The sequence below is a fragment of the Etheostoma cragini genome, chromosome 7 (genome assembly GCF_013103735.1).
Source record: "Etheostoma cragini isolate CJK2018 chromosome 7, CSU_Ecrag_1.0, whole genome shotgun sequence".
Taxonomy (NCBI): Eukaryota; Metazoa; Chordata; class Actinopteri; order Perciformes; family Percidae; genus Etheostoma; species Etheostoma cragini.
In genome coordinates this window covers 5,178,592-5,197,705 of record NC_048413.1, presented here as the reverse complement: position 1 = coordinate 5,197,705, position 19,114 = coordinate 5,178,592, and the positions used below count along the sequence as shown (strand labels likewise).

The 19,114-nt window shown below is 41.2% G+C and overlaps 1 protein-coding gene and 1 long non-coding RNA gene across 2 annotated transcripts in view; one reads left to right on the top strand and one right to left on the bottom strand.

Annotated features, from left to right (window-relative positions):
* dnmt3bb.1 (DNA (cytosine-5-)-methyltransferase 3 beta, duplicate b.1) overlaps nucleotides 1-19,114 on the bottom strand; it is a 53,495-nt gene that overhangs the window by 5,208 nt on the left and 29,173 nt on the right. Inside the window, exons 3-17 of the mRNA XM_034876663.1 lie at nucleotides 18,366-18,516; nucleotides 16,725-16,810; nucleotides 16,494-16,631; nucleotides 16,118-16,270; nucleotides 13,262-13,420; nucleotides 13,042-13,149; nucleotides 11,124-11,265; nucleotides 8,598-8,720; nucleotides 7,851-7,895; nucleotides 7,302-7,381; nucleotides 6,607-6,719; nucleotides 6,296-6,479; nucleotides 5,278-5,362; nucleotides 5,042-5,187; nucleotides 2,250-2,340 (exon numbers count right to left, since the gene is read on the bottom strand). Of these exons, the coding sequence (XP_034732554.1) occupies nucleotides 2,250-2,340; nucleotides 5,042-5,187; nucleotides 5,278-5,362; nucleotides 6,296-6,479; nucleotides 6,607-6,719; nucleotides 7,302-7,381; nucleotides 7,851-7,895; nucleotides 8,598-8,720; nucleotides 11,124-11,265; nucleotides 13,042-13,149; nucleotides 13,262-13,420; nucleotides 16,118-16,270; nucleotides 16,494-16,631; nucleotides 16,725-16,810; nucleotides 18,366-18,516 (1,804 nt within the window). The remainder of the gene's footprint in view (nucleotides 1-2,249; nucleotides 2,341-5,041; nucleotides 5,188-5,277; nucleotides 5,363-6,295; nucleotides 6,480-6,606; nucleotides 6,720-7,301; nucleotides 7,382-7,850; nucleotides 7,896-8,597; nucleotides 8,721-11,123; nucleotides 11,266-13,041; nucleotides 13,150-13,261; nucleotides 13,421-16,117; nucleotides 16,271-16,493; nucleotides 16,632-16,724; nucleotides 16,811-18,365; nucleotides 18,517-19,114) is intronic.
* The window catches only part of LOC117947608, a 14,341-nt gene continuing 7,572 nt past the window's right edge, over nucleotides 12,346-19,114 (top strand). The window contains exon 1 of the long non-coding RNA XR_004657272.1: nucleotides 12,346-12,730. This is a non-coding gene — a long non-coding RNA (uncharacterized LOC117947608). The remainder of the gene's footprint in view (nucleotides 12,731-19,114) is intronic.

Sequence of the window (19,114 nt, the reverse complement as noted above, 5' to 3'; positions counted from 1 at the left end):
CTTTATGAGAGTCATGGAGAGACTTATGACAACGACTGGGATGCATCTGGGCCAGCAGAGCCGGGGGGACACCGTCACCGGGTGCAGAGGAAGAAGACCGGGATGTCCGGGAGAGTTTGATGCGCTACTTAAAAAGCTAAATAAAAACTTTTGTTATATATATATATATATATATATATATATATATATATATATATATATATTGTCTTGTTTTTTAAAGTAACAGTGTGCAATATTGGAAACGACATGAAGCCGCTAGTAGCCCGAACAGTTGAAAAGTGAGAATAGTGCAGAAAGTGGATAATCTGTCGGTGTCCGGCTAGATTTGTTTTAAATGTCCCGTTTGTTCTGGAAACACACTCCACACTCTTTTTGCTAAAAATGCAGTCATAAGTGACGATTCTCTCCGACCAACCAGCAGTCTGCAGGTTTCCACGTCACCTTTTGGGCTCGCCTCGGCTCGCTTGGAACCTCGACTGAGGTAGTACCAAAAAAAGTACCTGGTAGCAGGTCCCAGGGACTTTTTTTCGTAATGGAAAACCAAAAAAAGCGAGTAGAGGCGAGTCGGGTAGATACCACGCAGTGGAAAACCGCCATAATACTGCGTTCCAGACACAATTTTTAGCCCATAAATTAACCCTTCAAGTCACAACTTGGTAGCGTTCCAGGCAAAGTCTCCACAAACACTTCTAGCTAGTGTTAGCGTTAGCTACCGCTAGCTGATATTTGTAGTCGGCGACATATTTTGGACTTCTTTTTATATATATTATATATTATAACATAATCTGTAGTAGTACACAATCCCATGTGTATTGTTTTGATTACAATGTGTGGAATTACTTTACGTTGCCTATTTATACTATTTTTCATAGTGTCTTTACAGCGTCAACAGAGGTCGCCATTGTTGTTTATGTGTGTGTGACATCGAAACTGTAACTGGGAGTACAACGATCTGGTAAGAGTTCACGAGTAGTAAATTATGGGTTTGACTGCCGTGCCAGTGGACTGTCACAGGTAGAAGGTTGTGAAAACACGGGTTATGGGTTCCCTGGAACGCAGCATAATAGCAGTAAGAATGGGAATGTGTCCAGGACCACATTAGGGACCGCCTACTCAACCGGAACTACGCAATTGTTCCAAGTATTTCTCATGTCACAGAAACCACGCAAAGTAAATAGTGTGTTTTGGATGTTATTATCATATACAGTTAGTGATGTGTTGGCCTTTATGTTACTGTGCTGCTTTTGAGAATACAGTAACGTTATTTTTAGTAACATCCCTGAATTCCCGATATGAAATATTACTACACATACCCCTGCTCTTATGTCATCTCCTTTTGTTAATTATTAGTATCGCGTTGCCAGAGCTACACTGTGAACACGCTTTCATTCGCTATAAAATCCTCAAAATATTTTGTATTAAAATGCTTTTATTATGAAGCGGAAAAATTAAAACATGTTGGGTCTTCATCAGCAGTAACATAGCACGACTCCTACAAGCAAACGTGAAACATAAAATAAAGTAGATGTGATAAAAAGAGATTCAGTTAGAAGCTACAAACGTACTACGTACTCTGGCATAGGACACGCCGCCAGTCAGACACATGACTGTGGGCAACACTTTTTTAAGTCATCTCACATTCCTATGGATGTATGATTTATGTGTATTTATAAAAAAAAAAAAGCCTCCTCTTACTTCGCTCCATGGTTTTGGAATAACTTGCCAAACTTGCTCCATCTAAATGATCTAGTCCCATTCAATGAATTTAAAACCATGTTAAAATGCCATGTAATTCAAAATTGCAACTGTCACATGTGACCTGTTCCTTTCCTCTATGTGTGATTTTGTTTATGTTGGATTTCTGTTTTTATTGTAACTGTAGCTGGTCTTGGCAAGGTCTCCCTCGAAAAAGAGATTTCAATCTCAAGGGACTTCCTGGTTAAATAAAGGTTAAATAAAATAAAAAGATATGTGAGAGTGCAAACAGAAATAATGTATGTGTATATTATAGAGCAGGGAAGTGAGATCTGATCACTCAGGACGCATCTGAAGGCACATTCTGCAGACAGGTGAAAACACACGCTGCTACAGCTGTCCACTTGTGATCAAATGTTAATGCCAGTTGAAAACAGCTTGTAAGATTGGATGTAAAAAGGAGTGTAATGATATAGCTCATAATTCATCTGTGGACCTCTAGCTTAGAATGTCAAACACAGCCTCTGACATGACTTCCTCTGGCAGCTACCTACCATAGAGCCCTTTTCTGGCAGGATTGACGATTGACAGGTCATTGCAGGGACTTCCTCCTATCACCAGGTCAAATGGACCCCAATCAAGAAGCTGAAAGAGAGAACAGCACCACCAAGTGTTATACTGAGGGAGGGACAACAAAACCACACTGGAACAAAAGTCTCCTCTGCAACTGTACTTACAAAACTTAGATTAATGTACCAATTATCATCTTATACGTAGTTGATTCAACTTTCTATGTTTGCATCCTTGCTATTGCCCCTGTTGGACATATTTTTGTACTTTTGCATCCCCTGGAATGTGATTTCCTGCACAACTGTACACACACAAAACCAAGACATGTTCTATCGTAAATCTTATTTTTTTTTACAAATATTTTCATTAATCAATCAGTTGATTATTTTAAAGACTAATCAATCATTTGTATGGTCCATAAAATGTCTGAAACTATAAAAAAATGCCCAGACTATGTGTTTTTCCATCCAATTTTTCAATAATCCAAATACAGGCTGATTTAGTTTCTGTTGAGTGACAAATAATGAATCACCTTGGCTCCTGATGTAATTTATTTATTTAATCAGTAACAGGCACAAGACTGCTAATTTATCCCGCCATCTAAACTTGGCTCAGCCGTTGTCCTCTAACACACAAACGCCTCCTTCCCCCGAAACACAAGAGTCCTTTTAGAGGGGGACATTGAGGGAGGAGGGGAATGAATGAGATGGAGAAAAAGAAAGAAATAAGCATTAAGGAGCACACACAGACACACACACACAGACACACACACACAGACACGCACACACACACACACACACACGCAGACACACACACACACACACACACACACACACACACACACACACAAACACGACTAACAAGTGAAAGGGTGTTTGAGGGGATTTACGGAGGTTGAAGCTCTATGTCCTCTGAACTGAAGCACGCCACTGCAGCTGCCAGCCCGTTTGGTGTGTTCGGTTGGTGTGTATGTGTATGCGTGTATTATAATGCTACACAACATTACTACAATACTTCCTTTATTAGAATTATTTTGATTCAACAAATTTGTTAGGGTTTGCAGACTGCTAAGTTTTGTTCTTACTAGTTAGCAGTGAGAGGAACTTATTGTGGATATTGTGAATTGTATTAACAACAACCCACGTGTGTGTTCATAAACATGTTAGTAGACTGCTATGAATATACATATACGTATATGTATTTGAGTGTTTAGTTTATATTGGAATTTATACGTTCTAAGATGTTCAGTTAGACTATAGCATATTGGCATAAAAGTTGGCTAGCCGCGTGCTAAGGCTCACAACAGTGTAAATGTGCTCACAATGTTTATGAGTTTTTATCGGAATTGTCAAATGGCAATGTAAGGTGGACCTATGTTTGAGTTACTCTCTCCAAAGTCCAGTTCCAACCAAAGATTTGCAAAGAGACCAAACCGTTTCAGAACGTTGCAGGGAAAAGTTGCAGAGGTCTTAACTTGTCCGTCTCAGCTCCACTCAAACCAGCTAATGGCGTCGCTGCCACTCAGCTAGTGGAGTCTCCAGAGGCTGATTTTAGGACGTAAGAAACGACTCCTGTCCAACAGCCAATAGAGAAGTCAGCTGGTGGAGTCTCCAGAGGCTAGTTTTAGGACGTAAGAGACGTCTCCTGTTTCTACAGCCAATAGAGAAGTCAGCTGGTGGAGGCTCCAGAGGCTGGTTTTAGGACATAAGAGACGTCTCTTGTTTCTACAGCCAATAGAGAAGTCAGCTGGTGGAGTCTCCAGAGGCTGGTTTTAGGACGTAAGAAACGACTCCTGTCCAACAGCCAATAGAGAAGTCAGCTGGTGGAGTCTCCAGAGGCTAGTTTTAGGACGTAAGAGACATCTCCTGTTTCTACAGCCAATAGAGAAGTCAGCTGGTGGAGGCTCCAGAGGCTGGTTTTAGGACGTAAGAGACGTCTCTTGTTTCTACAGCCAATAGAAAAGTCAGCTGGTGGAGTCTCCAGAGGCTAGTTTTAGGACGTAAGAGACGTCTCTTGTTTCTACAGCCAATAGAGATGTCAGCTGGTGGAGGCTCCAGAGGCTGGTTTTAGAACGTAAGAGATGTCTCCTGTCCAACAGCCAATAGAGAAGTCAGCAGGTGGAGTCTCCAGAGACTGGTTTTAGGAGGTAAGAGACGTCTCCTGTCCAGCAGTAAATAGAGACGTCAACTGTTAGAGTCTCCAGAGGCTGGTTTAGGATGTAAGATATGTCTCTTGTTTCTACTGCCAATAGAGAACTCAGCTGGTGGAGTCCCCAGAAACTGGTTTTAGGAAGTCAGAGACGTCTCCTGTTTCTAAAGCCAATAGAGAAGTCAGCTGGTCAAGTCAGCTATAAACCATAAAAACAACATGATTAGGACTGCGCAATATAAGGAAAATATCCAATTGCGATTATTTGGGCTGATATTGCAATATGATTCACAATATTGAAGGGAATGAATATGTTTGTATTATTATTCTCATTTTCATTGATTAATATTAAATCTTATCAAATTGAATTGATTGTAGTGTGACTTTTTTGCTAGGATCTGTACCAAACAAAGATCATTTCCGTTGTCTGTAGGAAAGGATCTGTAGACCGGGATATCTCTGCACCATCACAACAAGAATGCTTTGACACATATTTTGCCTTTAACAAATATTGCACCCTCCTACGATTCGGATATTGCACTAGTCCAAAATGTATTGTCTCTAAACCTTATCGTCTTATAAGGGAGAGATGCACATCCCTACTGACACTCACAACATTTTCTCTTACGTTTTTCTTAGAAATATTCCTGACATCATGGACGTACTGGATCTTTCCTTCATGTCTGACAACCCCCACTGAGATGGAGTCCTCACACACCTCTGATGCCACATACTGGTCCACCTTAAAACCCAGGTCCCTCAGAACCAGGTAGCCTGGAAACACAGTTTGAATTACAACCTGCCGCGTTTAGGAGGAACAAAACATGAATCCCTGTCCGTCTCTTTTCATCCACAAGTCCTCACCAGTAGCAATGCCGTCAAACAGGGAGAGGACTCTGATTGGTCGTCTCTGCTCTGCAGGAACTGCTGGGTAAATCTTTGGTTTGTCCTGGAAGATAAACAGCACAAGTTGCAACGAAATTAGGACAAATATGTTTCAGTCATCTAAGAGGGTCGTTGTCATCATCTGGGCAGCTCGACCATCTATTGCAGACCTGAGCATCTTACGGCCCGCGGGCCACATCTGGCCCTTTGTGCGTCCCTGTCCGGCCCACGTGAGGCCAATCATAAATTACAAAATAAATTACAAAAATATCTATGTCCAATGTGCAATACAACGGAGCTGCTTTGGTTTGAAAAGTGCTTAACCTGTGAGTGAAGGTGAACAGCGACAACTGATGCCCCGTTACCCCGAGGTGTCCGCTCACGCTAAAAAAAGAAAAGTTGATGATGAATGCCGTGTTTTCAACAAGACATGGACTGCCAAGTATTTATTTACAGAAATTAAAGGTAAAGCCGTGTGCTTAATTTATGGTACACAGGTTAATGTGTTTAAAGATTATAATTTGAATCACCACTACACGACGAAGCACGAGGATAAATACAGGAATCTGTCAGATGAAGAACACGCGAGGGAGGCTGATGCGTTGATGGTAAAACTGCAAACCCAACAAAGACTTTTTACCAAACTTCACACCCCCAGAGATGCAGCCGTCAGGAAAAGTTTCGTCATTTCTCACAAAATAGCCAGAAAAACTAATCACTTGCAGTGATTCAATGATTGTTTTTGTTTTCTTATTTTAATTTCACATAGCCTAATATAAATATTTAAGGATTAAGAGTTTAAATAAAACCATCAAAAGCAATCTGCTTTTGTTTTTGGTTTATCAAAAATATTTGGTTGTTCAGGTGTTGTTTTTATTTAGTTGACTTCCTGTATGCTGCTGATGCAACCCACCCCCATTACAGCAATACTTGAGGATACTCCTATTCAGATCATTCAACTTTTGCCAAATCTTGTACAAAACACAAAGTGACTCACAAACTCCTGTCCGTTGTCGTTGGCAAAGAACTCCTGCAGCTTGAGGCTCCAGTCATGTCGTTGCTTCAGGACGCCATACTGCATCAGCGGCTGGCACATGTAGCATCGCCAAGGGTCCAGATAGCGAGCGTTGTTAGACGCCCCGGGATCGACCAGGATGTCCAGACAGTCCACGCAGAAACACCTGAAGGGATGAGAGGAGGAGGCGAACGGACAGAGAATCACATCAGTGGAGGAGAAATTTGTGTGTGTGTGTGTGTGTGTGTGTGTGTGTGTGTGTGTGTGTGCGTGTGTGCAAGCGTGTGTCGGACCTGCAGCAGTTGGCGTTGCCGCAGAGCAAAACCTCTCGACCTCCACAGCAGACGGTGCAGTAGGACTGGTAACCGTCATCGTCGTACATGTAGGACATCTCCAGGTACACGTCCTGAACACACACACACACACACGCGCGCGCACACACACGACAGGAAATCAGCCTTATATAAAACATCATCCGATTTACATGAAACTTATAATGTGTGGTTTACATGAGCCGTCCCCTATACTCTAGCCACACCCACTTACTCATGCCACGCCCCCTTTAAAAACATTTGAAATGTAGGGGTCTAAGGTAAAGTCTTGTGTAAGGTGTTAATGAACTCAGCAGATCTCCTTCTTCATTGTTGATGGTTTGGCTCGCCCCCTATGCATAAGCCACGCCCCCTTTCATAACTGGTGACCCGTTAAGGGAGAGTCTTATGTGAGGTATCAATGAACTCAGCAGAGACATCCTTTTTTATTGGTAAAGGTTTGCCGCGACCAGTATGATTCGGTCACGCCCCCCTTTCACAGCTAATGAACTGTATGACGTAGAGTCTTGTGTGAGGTATCAGTAAGCTCAGCAGGAAGTTCCCTTTTCATTAGTGATGATTTGCAGTGCCTGAGTTCCGCGCAAATGCACGGTGGCAAGAGGATTGAGGGCCCGCCCAACACTGCTTGCACCTTTCATTTTTTGTTTTTGCTCTACCTTGCACGTTTGGCACAGGCCTCCTTCAAACAGCGGGTGGAAGGTTGCTGTTCTCGTTTTTCCACAAGAGAGACAGAACTCTGCCAAGACACACACAAACACACACACAAAATCAATGAACAGTAGAAAAAGTGAATGACAAGTAAATTGACACACCAAAAGTTCACTACAAATAAGCATAACATAATTTATTTGTTGCATATTTAAACATAACATGGAATTCAGAAAACTGAATTGAAGAAATTGTCTTAAAGCTTTGTTGCATAACCTTTTGATATTAATGAACGTCCGTTACATTCAAGCCATTACCATATGCTACAAAGCTAATTAAGTCTATCAGCTCCATACAACTCTCTCTGGATTTCTCAGTGTGATTATGTTCACAAGATTGTGGCGTATGGCGACTTCATCGCGCAGATACTGACCTCTTCTGAGTGACGCTAAAATGAATTTGCGTGAACTCGTTGCTTCATTTTGACAGCCTAGTTAAACTATTGACCTTATTCACTATCAGGCACACAGAAAAACGCAATGTGAAAGAGTCTTTACCTTCTATACTTCTTTTATTCTTCAGAACTTCATTCACCATTTGTTCTGAGAGGAAAAGAACAATGTTAAACAGTACTAAAACACAAGCACATCAGGATAAGGAGCAAAGAGCCTGTAACACTGGGGATTTGGGATTCCATCTGACTTCTAACTAGAAACCTCATGAGAAGATTGTAACTGGATGTTTTACGCCATATTCATTTATTTTACTGATATTTTGTTTGATTGTTTTAACTACTACTGCACTTTTTGTCTGCTCAGCCTGTGCACTGGACTTTCACATTCCTTGTGACCCGGATAACTCATGCTTTGATTGAAAATGTTAGTTCACTATTTGACCTTCTCGTCTTATTTGTCTTCTGTTAGCTGTGTCATGTGAGCTATTGCTTGTCATATTTGCAAATAAAAATCTAAACTACAGAAAAAACAAACATTTTCATTATGCAGTCAAACTCAAAGGAATGCCCCTTTCTAAACCACACTACCAATAAAAATTGATTAAAAAAACGTAATAACTAAAAACAAATACCAAACTTAATTTCTTTATTACTACAGTTCCTTTTCATGACTGCGTTTTAAGAACAACTACTATGAAAAATGACATTTTACTACTTAAAAAAGAAAGACGACTGTCATATATTTTATAACAGAATAAAACACAACACAAAGATCACATACCAAATGATAAACAAACTCAGAGACCCTATTTCCATATTTTTTGCAGCATTCTGAGATGTGTATATGTACCTCTGCTGTAGGACTCCTCGTGGGCGGCCTTGCTTTTGCAGACGCTGGCTTTCGGCCGCTTGGCACTGGGGAAATACTCTGGCAGGGAAACATCGAGGACCTGGTGGTCCAGAGGGTTACTGTCTGCAGGGAAACACCAACACAGACTTTATTCTTTATTATATCAATTATGTATTCTTCATTTATTAGACTTTATTCATCACCCTTGCTGAATGGCACTTTGTTAAGAATGGACAGCATATGACTAGAGTTGGGTATTGTTTGTATGTTTCCAATAACAGTGCTAAAACGCGCCTGAACTAATGTAACTCTTCTAAAAATAAGAGTACAAAGCGACAGTCAGTGACATTAATCACTGAATGCTTTTTAATGCTACAGTCATATGATTTAAATTGAAATCATGAATTTAAAATGTAGGAACTTCTTTCACCAGTCAACTCCTGTTAAACAACAAAAAGACCACTAGATGGCTGAAGGGAACTTTACAACAGCTTGAGTTTCTCTTGGGGTAATTGAATGCACCATTAAGTCCCATAACATCTCTGACTCCCGTTTTTACGCCAGCTTCTAGCTAATGGTAGGCGAAAGTTCCTGCTGCCAAGTGTAGTGTAGATAGATAGATAGATAGATAGATAGATAGATAGATAGATAGATAGATAGATAGTGCTGTCGGTTAAACGTGTTATTAACGGGGTTAACGCAAACCCATTTTAGAGGCGTACATTTTCTATCGTGAGATTAACGTTCTTTTTGGCCTAGCAAACTTTGTAGTTTTTTCACATGCTGTTACAACAACTACTAACGTTAGAAAAACTACAACACCCACCGGATCTAGCACCGGATCCTTTTTAAAAGTTGCCAAATGTTCCGTTGACGAGACCAAAGTGATCTGTGTGTCTGGTCGTTGTGAACTGAGCTATCAGCCCGGCCAGTCTGAAATACCACCTGATGGCCAAGCTCACAGCTGATGAAAAATCACTCACAGAAATTTATAGAGTTAACAATGTGTGATTACAAAGGTCTGGTATGAACTGATCATGTGATGCAATGACCATGATAGGGTGCTATCATAGAGTGTGTGCAGTAGTGGTAGTAAAAAATTGAACAGTGCAAAAGCTTATAGCTTTATAATTATAAAATTATAAATTAACTATTACTATGAAAAGATAAGTGTAGACATAATAGAATTGCTTGACAAAAATAAAAATAATATACTTTAAAAACAATATATAGCTAATATATGATACAGGCATCAGCTCTTAACTAGCAACAGCTACAGTGAGTTAAGGTGTGTTCGGGCGCACCAGTGATGCTTCTGTTGCCTTTAAGGTGTGTTCGGGTGCACCAGTGATGTGTCTGTTGCCTTTAAGGTGTGTTTAGGAGGACCAGTGATGCTTTTGTTGCCTTTAAGATCTGTTCGGGAGCACCAGCGGTAGGGCTGAACGATGAATCCTTTTCACATCAAAATCAAAAAAATTTGGTACAGAAATGTCTATTTTCAGTTAATTTTTCATTTATTTTGTATAACTTTTTTTAACATGATGGTAGAAAGTGTAATATGTAGATGCTGCTGTTGATCACACATTTCAGGTTACAAGAAAGGACTGATATTTTTTTATTGGAATTATTTTTTTGAACTTTTGTGATAAATGTTCTGTGTTCATATCCATGTTCTCATCCCTGTAGAAGAATATAGAGCTGGTTTGATGGTGCCTCATGTTGTTAAAGTCACCATCATTAAGTGCATCTCAATAATAACTATCTTGCACTAAGTTACTAAGTGCTTTCAGGAGATATTAAACATATCCACCAACTTTCAATATGGCTTATTGTGCATCCCATAGGCATGTTCAATAGGCCTACTTTTTCCAATAGGACACAGTCACATTATGGCTCAACTTAACTTTTCACAATAAAAGCCCTAGACATATACCATACACTGCGAACTGTTTACCAGAGGTAAATAATTTCACTCAGAGTGTTTTTATAAAAGGAAACTAAATAGTTTACAGTAGCTTAGTGTAAGCTTCTTGATCATGCTGGAGTCTCCGGACTTAAGCCCCGTCACTCCACTCAGAAGATGAGAACCAAGACCAGACACGTCCGCTGGTCTGGATGCGCTGCAGCATTTGTGCTCAAACTTCAGAATCCAGCTAACCTACTCTACATTCAAATGTATATATATATCTTCACCACTAAATGCTCTCCTCTGCTCTGATCGCTCTTTCCCGTCTGCTCACATCGCATCGCCCGTCAGTGATGCAAGCTGACCAAGGCGGGGATGTTCTGTCAGCTCAACATAACAGTGTTTTTTTTATTTCACTGGTTAACGTGATCTAACCAGATGTTTGGCCCTAGGCCCCTTAGAGGCCTTGGGCAACTGCCCACTTGACCATATAATTAATCCAGCCCTGACCAGAGGGCAGTGCAGGCAATTAAATGGCACTGAAATGAGGCACCGAAATCTGTGTTGTCCTGTATATTATCATGAATACGTATGTTTTATAAGACTGCTGCCCTGCTCACCGGCGCTGTGCGTAGGTTTGAGTCCCTCCTCTCCTTTGGGCAGGAAGCCGTCATTGGCCCAGTCCAGCATGGGCTTGACCTGTTCGTCTAGATTGTCGGACTCACAGGGAGTAAACTTCTTTTCCGCCCGGATACTGGCCATCTGTAATGAAGAGATGTGACACAATGTGTGACAAAGAGACAGAAGTATTCAGATCCCGGACCAGTGAAAATACACCATTACAAGTGAAAGTCCTGCATTTAAGTTGTTACTTATGTAAAAGCACAGAACCATTAAAAGTATGCAGCAGAATGTACTGTTGTGGTATATTATTTTATATTATATTGTTCAATTATCATTACTAATGCATACATTTTCAAGCGACAATTTGTGATTATTTACATGGAGTTTAGTGGGTTTGGTGGTGGTGATTTCAGGGCTGTTTCATGTTAAACTAAAGGATCTTACTCTTTAACTAAAAGGTATATCTCTGTAGGGATCCATCTCATAATGTTGTCTGACATTTAGAATAATAATCTGAGTCTGTCAGCAGCAACAACACAACTTTTAGTGGATAGAAAGCGTTACATTCTGGATCTTTTGCTGCTGACTGTTACAGCGTTCAAGCTCAATACCGGACCATTTTATAACAACTTTGTTCACATTAGTTACTTATTCTGCATTCCAGGCAACCTTTAACCCATGTTTTCACGACCTTCTACCTGGGAAAGTGCCCTGGAATGGCAGGAGAACCTGGAACTTACTACCCGTGAACTCGTACCACATTGTTGTCACACACACATAAACAACAATGGCAACGCCTGTTGATGCCGTACAGACGCCGATGATTAATGGTGAGAAATAGAAATAAATATACATAAATAGGCAATGTAAAGGAACTCTGCACATTGTAATCAAAACAATACACATACAATTTCGTACTACTACTACGCGCCGACTAGAAGCTAACGCTAGCTAACATCAAAGGTAGCTGTAGTGTTGTCCATCTGCTTTAGAATCTAACTTGCATCTTCTCTCTACTCTCATTATTCACTCTTTCATTGACAGAATGAGATAAATGTGTTCTTGGCAGGTTAAACACAGCATATTTTTACAGCAAACCTCAGATATGGAACATATTCAGCCAGACTTGAATATGGGCCATATGTTCCATTGCTGTGTTTGCTAGTTTAGTTTTAGTTAGTTATATAATAGTTAGTTTTCAGAGTATTTGATAGTTTAGTTTTATGCTGCGTTCCAGACACAGGTTTTAGCCAGTAAGTTACGACTTCAAGTCAGAACTCACGACTTGGTAGCGTTCCAGGCAAAGTCACCACAAGCCCTTCTAGCTATCGTTAGCGCTAGCTAGCGGCTAACTAACGTTGACGTTAACTACCGCTAGCTGATACTAGCGATTTCTAGTCTGCTACATATTTTTGGCTTCATTAATAAACATAACCTGTAGTAGTACACAATCGTATGTGTATTGTTTTGATTACAATGTGTGGAATTACTTTATGTTGCCTATTTATATCGCTTCTCACGGCGTCTGTACGGCATCAACAGGGGGCGCCATCGTTGTTTATGTGTGTGACGTCAAAACTATACCTGAGAGTACAACGATCTGGTACGAGTTAATGATTAGTAAGTTATGGGTTGCCTGAAACGCAGGATTAGTTTAAATACATAGAAGTTTTGAGAGTGTATTTGCTACTTTAGTTTTAGTTTAGTTATATAGTAGTTTTGTGTTTGCTAGTTTGGATTTAGCTTCAGTTTTTCAGAACGGTTTAGTTTTAGTTTTAAATTAGTTTGAGTTTGATGTTGTTAGGGCCAGGTATAATGTAGCTACATAAAATGCTAGAGAATAGCCAGGGTGTTTAAAGTTGAATCTTTGCGCTACTTTAGTGTCCGATTTGAAGCGTACGGCACCGGGCTTACCTCCAGTGCTTGGAAGATAGCCCTGCGGTACGACGCCAGCTTGGTGTACGAAGCCTGGCTGAAGAACTTGGGGAAGGCGATGATGGAGTCCAGTTTGTCTGCAGAAACCTGGAGAGAGAAAACACTGTGGCATCAAACAAAGCATGACATGTGCAACTATTTTTGATTTCCTTATCCCTCCCTCTTTCAACCTGTCTGTTTTTGCTTCTTCCTTCCTCACCTCAGAGAACTTTCCGTCTCCAAACCACTGCAACCACCTCATGCCGTGGCTGGCCTGTCGCTTGCCGGTGGCGCGCCACGTCACCACGATGCCGGGCCACCAGGAGAAACCCTTGATTTTCCCCCACACCAGCTCGCCGATGCCAAAACCCTTGTTGTCCTGGATGGAGAAGACAAGACAAGGGTTACGACAAGAACTTTGTGTTATGACAGAGCTAGCAAGATATCAGCAATTTGGCATTATTTTACATAGGAAAATATCACGGCAATGTATCCATGCAAAGTTTGAGTTTAGGGCGCCTGGGTGGATAATATGGTAGAGCGTGCACCCATGTGCAGAGGCTGGGTCCCTGACGCAGCGACACGTTGCGGCATGTCATTCCCCCTCTCTCTTCTTTCATGTCTACGCTGTCCTGTCACAAGCAATGGCCTTAAAAATGCCCAAAGAATTATCTTAACCCTTGTGTTGTCTTCCCGTCAACCGTGCAACTTTTTTTCAGTTTTTCTGGATCAAAATTAAAAATGATTTATTATTAATTAGTAATTTTTTTAAGACACTTTTGTCACTTTCTCCAAGTTTTTTGTCACTGTTCCTGACCTTTTTAAAGGTCCTATGGCATGAAAATTTCACTTAATTAGGTTTTTAACATTAATATACAATCCCCCAGCCTGCCTATGGCCCCCCAGTGGCTAGAAATGGTGATAGGTGTAAACTGAGCCCTGGGTATCCTGTTCTGCTTTTGAGAAAATGAAAGCTTAGATTGGCCGATCTGGAATCTTGCCCTAGGTGCCCAAGATTACCTCCCCTTTCCCTGCTTTGCCCGTCCAGAGAATTTGGCCCACCCATAAGAGAGAGACATCATGACTCTCAAACGAGCAAAGTGGCAGTTGGTCAAGGCCACACCCCCAGCCTCAACCCTGCCACCCCCCCTCTTTAAAAGCTAAAGACTCAGAAATGGCACATACTAAGAAAAGCTCATTGTGGGACTGGCTCTAGTGGCTGTAATTTTGCACCAAGGCTTAATTTTGGGAAAGAGACTTCAGATACAGTATTAGGGGACCACTTAAGTCTATATAAAAGAAACTTCAAATACAGTATTAGGGGACCACTAAGGTCTATATAAAAGCATCCAAAAAACACCATGTCATGGGACCTTTCAAGATGCTTTGTTTTTTTTAAACATTTTTGTTGATTTTTTGGTAGTCCTTTAAAAAAAAAGAAAAAGAAAAAAAAAAAAGCTACAATTTAATAAAACACCCACATTCAATGAAAGTAGTGAAATTATTATTTATTTCTGGATTTATTTATTTTTGTTCTTTTTCAATTAGGACTGAATGCTAAAATAGATAATAAAAGAAAGTTCTTTGGCATTCATTTTCTGCATCTTACAGAGTTTAACAACAATTGCAGCAATCAGAGAACAGCCATACAGGGTAAGTAGTAATCAGCTGTTAATGTCCATTTGATTATCTCTACATTAAAGTGTCGTAGATTATATGTATAACGCTGTTACCTCATGCGTTATGTTTTCTTCTCTGTTCTTAGCATAAATGTCCCGATCTATAAAGCATCACAAACATAAACTGTAGAGTGTTTGACATCAGTCTACACCTGTCTGACAACCCATTGTTGTCTGACTTCCTCATTTGCTCAGGTGCGTCTTGTCATTCTACTGTTAGCTTACGTATGTCCCTGAAAACTCCATCGCCTACCATTTCCTTTTTATTTCTCGCCTTCTTTATTTGTCTTGAAATGCATGTGTGCTGCTGGTTTATGAGCAGGTGGGATTTCTATGCCTTTAAACAAATCCCAGTTAAGCCCAGGCTATGCGATCCTTCAGTCCGCCTTAAGAGAAGAAACCCATTAGGTTTTTGTGATGGAGTCTGATTCCTCTAAAGAATACCACGCTCCACTGAGTCCTTCCGGGACCGAGTGAAAACACACTGGGACGCATCAACATACACAAAAAAAGCATGTGTATTGTAAGATGGCATGCACACAGACATGAGACATGCAGGAGGAGGACATGCAAACCCCCACACACTACAATGCAACTATTGATACAGAGCAAACATAGACGTGTGTGTGTGTGTATGTGTGGCCATCTGCACAACACAAGGCCAGGTGGAGGAGGCTCTGCGGTTTGGGAAAGGAGTTACCCTTCTCCGCTTTCTATCGCTGCCAAACTTCCACTTCTCCTTTTAAAATATGCTCGACACAGCTGGTTCTCTCCTACATCTCTCTCTCTCCCTCTCTTTTCTTTTAGATTTCTGATAGATTTCTGTAGGCTCTGTAAGATGACTGTATGGTCAAGCAAAAAAACAATTATGTGTGATGTAGATTGGATGAAATGTGCAGGAAAATGTAACATAGCTGAAAATCTGATAGAACCAAGCATATACTGATATGAAATTCCTCAAACCAAATCATTTCTTTGCCTCTTTGTCTTATGGTTTAGGAGTTGTACCAAACATTATTCTGGCCTGGCTGAACTCCACCAAATAGAAGATAATACACATTAAAACAGGGTAACTGTCACTTACTGTCAGAATATTTTGCAGGTTTGCATGACTGCGTTAACACAACCAAATAAAAAGATATCTTATCATATTGGTAAATTCACATTTTACTGGTACTTTTAAGAGGTTGTGTTTGAATAATTCAAAATGTATTACACACTGTATCTGCATTTTAAGAAACATTCAGCATTTGCAGACATACAGTTTTTGTTTCTTTGTACCATAATTTCTTAGAAGATCTTCCATCTGCCCCTAAGGATAGATTCCAGCCCTGTTACCCGATTCTCTCCCCTCCCTCCTTCCTCCTCCAAACACACATCTCTCTCACACGTCTTACATTGTACTCCGGCTGGATCTCGGAGCTAGACGAGGTGCTGATGCTCTGGGCCGAGTCCTTGGAGTCTTGTTCCATCAACTCCAGACGGGGGGCCTCGGGGACCCTGCCGGACACAGCCACGGCCAACCGAGGAGCACCACCACCACCACCGCACTGGCGGAGAGAGAGAGAGACAAAGAGAGAGATAATTTGTGTGAGAGCAAAAGTTTTTTAGATCTCATCATCTCTCTTTTATACTGATTTTAACTTTGCAGAACGACTCTTCATCTCAGGACAGACTGTACACAGACACACACACTACTCAGAAATAGGCCTGAATAAGAATAAGAATAAACTCAAATAAGAGAGAATAATTTGTTGATTCTAATGTGTCTACCAGTAACATGCTGTGCTCCTGTTTGCGGCTCTGCCTGCGAGGTTTGTTGTGTGTGTGCCGCGTCAGACCAGCCTGGAAGATGGTCCTGGGTCGAGGCGTCTGTCTCAAACTCAACTGAGACGCTCCCGAAGTCTTGTCCTGGAAAACACACTCAGTGGATTAAATGTCACGTTTCTCCAAAGATATATAAACACAGTTTCCCCAAAATAAAGCGCATGTTTTTGTTCATACCTTGCTGTAGGAGTCCCAGGTAGCTTCCTCCTCCTCTGACCTCTTCCTGCTCCTCTTCCTGCTTCCCCCTGAACACTGGTTACCATCTGAGAGGAGTCCACAGGAGATGAACAGAAGGTTTGACACATGGGTGAAAAGAAACCCAATATTTCCAAGAGATAACGTGACAGTAATGCAGCATGTGGGACTAAAAAAATGAAACGATGCATTTGGGGTTAGAGTGCTAAATTTCAGCCTGAAAGCGATCAGTTTATTCCAGAGAAAGCAGCAGCTCAGTGATCCGAAACATCCAGGCTAAGGGCCTTACTTAATCTGCATTCCTGTTTGGACTTGTGTCCTCGCGTCCCTGTGAAACGTCATATTCTGTGGCCAATGTACCGTCCCAATACACAGGTTCATATGTTCATGCCAGGTCCATTTGACCAATGATGCATTGGTTGGTAACTTGTATGAACCTGGCAGCACCCGTATCCCAACATTCATTTTGGCACTCAAAATAACATTTTTACAATATCCGTCATGTAATTTATCACTGAATTCAATTTGAGTTCAATTGAGTTCATTCTTCCAAGTACAACTAGCAAGAACGTTCTTCCCAAGAACACAATCCTGTTCTTTGTGTTCTTGGTATTGAGATAAGCCATACGTTCTTGTGTTCCATCGAATTGATTGACCAGACTGAGGGCAACATAAAAAAACACAAAAAAAACAAATAAAGAGGTTGAAGGTGGCTGCTTCACTCTGAGTCTGATGCTCGATGGAGTTTTAAGCCCCCAATGTCTCCTTCCAGGCAGCGCCGCAACCGTTGACTTCGAGGCCCCTAATCCTAACAATAACCATTTCCTATTCCCAGTGCCTTCCAGGCAGTGCTGTCTGGAAGGAGACACTGGGGGCTTAGAACACAGATAAACAAGTCTGACACCTCAGTGAATCACTAAGTATGAGGGTTTGACAACAAATATCACATTTAAAATACGTTTATTGTACACTCTGTTCCCCTGAAGGTGACAAATCATGTGGTAATGATTTATTTTACAGATCTGTAAATTCCTAATAATTCCATGAAAAGAGATCTTTGCTATTGTAAAGACAGGTTCTCTTCATTGCTAATATTTTGCAGTATTAGTATTTTGAAGCACAATGTATACATTACTGGCAAAGCACATACATTTCAAAGGGCTGGAAGTTTTATTGACATGTAATAATTAGAGCTGGATTACAGTAAAGATATGTCATTTTCTGAACTTGCCACTGTTCTAGTTTTTCTATTATTTACCTTTACCCACCTAGTCACTTGATCCACTTTACTGAAGATTATTTATCTTAAATCTCATTGTAAAGATATTTTGTGAAAGCACCAATTGTCAACCCTATAATATCGCCACAAGTTCAGTTCCCAACTGCCATCTCCATTTTCCCAATCTTAGTTCTAAATTGCATTTTCCCCGGAAAGTGTCTGATGACTTAATATCAGTTCTTTCTTTAAAATTAGCGAACAAGAAACTATGAGACCTGTGAAATTAACCCTCAGAGAATATTAGGGGCAATAAAACACATACAAAATGCTGCAGAGCGGAGACAACATAAAAGACATGTTTAAATACTTGTTGAATACAGTACACTGTTGAGGTGTGTATTTACCTTGAGGTGAGGCGGCATCTCCGTTCTGCTTGGGGCTGAAGGGGGAGGGCGGTTCAGCCGCGGTGAGGGGGCTGTTCTCATTAATCAGCTCCACGCCACTGTCATTCTCTGATAGGCCCTCAGCTGGAGCCGTGTCTCCATTAACCGGTGCCTGAGAGGAGAGGAAGACTTTAATCAAACCAGCCTGACTGTTACTGTCAAGCTGTATACTCTATGCATTAATCCCTGGTCCAAACGCTAAGTGTAAAAGTGTGTTAAAATATTTATGTTTTACATGACGTCTAGAAACTACTTTACAGAAGTTAATGTAGAAAGTGATAATACACTCCACATCACAGACAGGTCGACTAGGTGGAGTCAGGCTGAGGAGGAGCGACTGGGTCAAGTCAGGCTGCGGAGGAGAGACTAGATCGACCAGGCTGAGGAGGAGAGACTAGGTCAACCAGGCCGACAAGGAGAGACTAGGTGGAGTCAGGCTGAAGAGGAGATACTAGGTAGAGTCAGGCTGAGGAGAGACTAGGTCAACCAGGCTGAGGAGGAGAGACTAGGTCGACCAGCCTGAGGAGGAGAGACTAGGTCAAGTCAGGCTGAGGAGGAGAGACTAGATCGACAAGGCTGAGGAGGAGACTAGGTGAAGTCACACTGAGGAGAAGAAACTAGGTTGAGTCAGGCTGAGGAGGAGAGACTAGGTGGAGTCAGGCTGAGGAGCAGGGACTAGGTTGACCAGGCTGAGGAGGAGAGACTAGGTT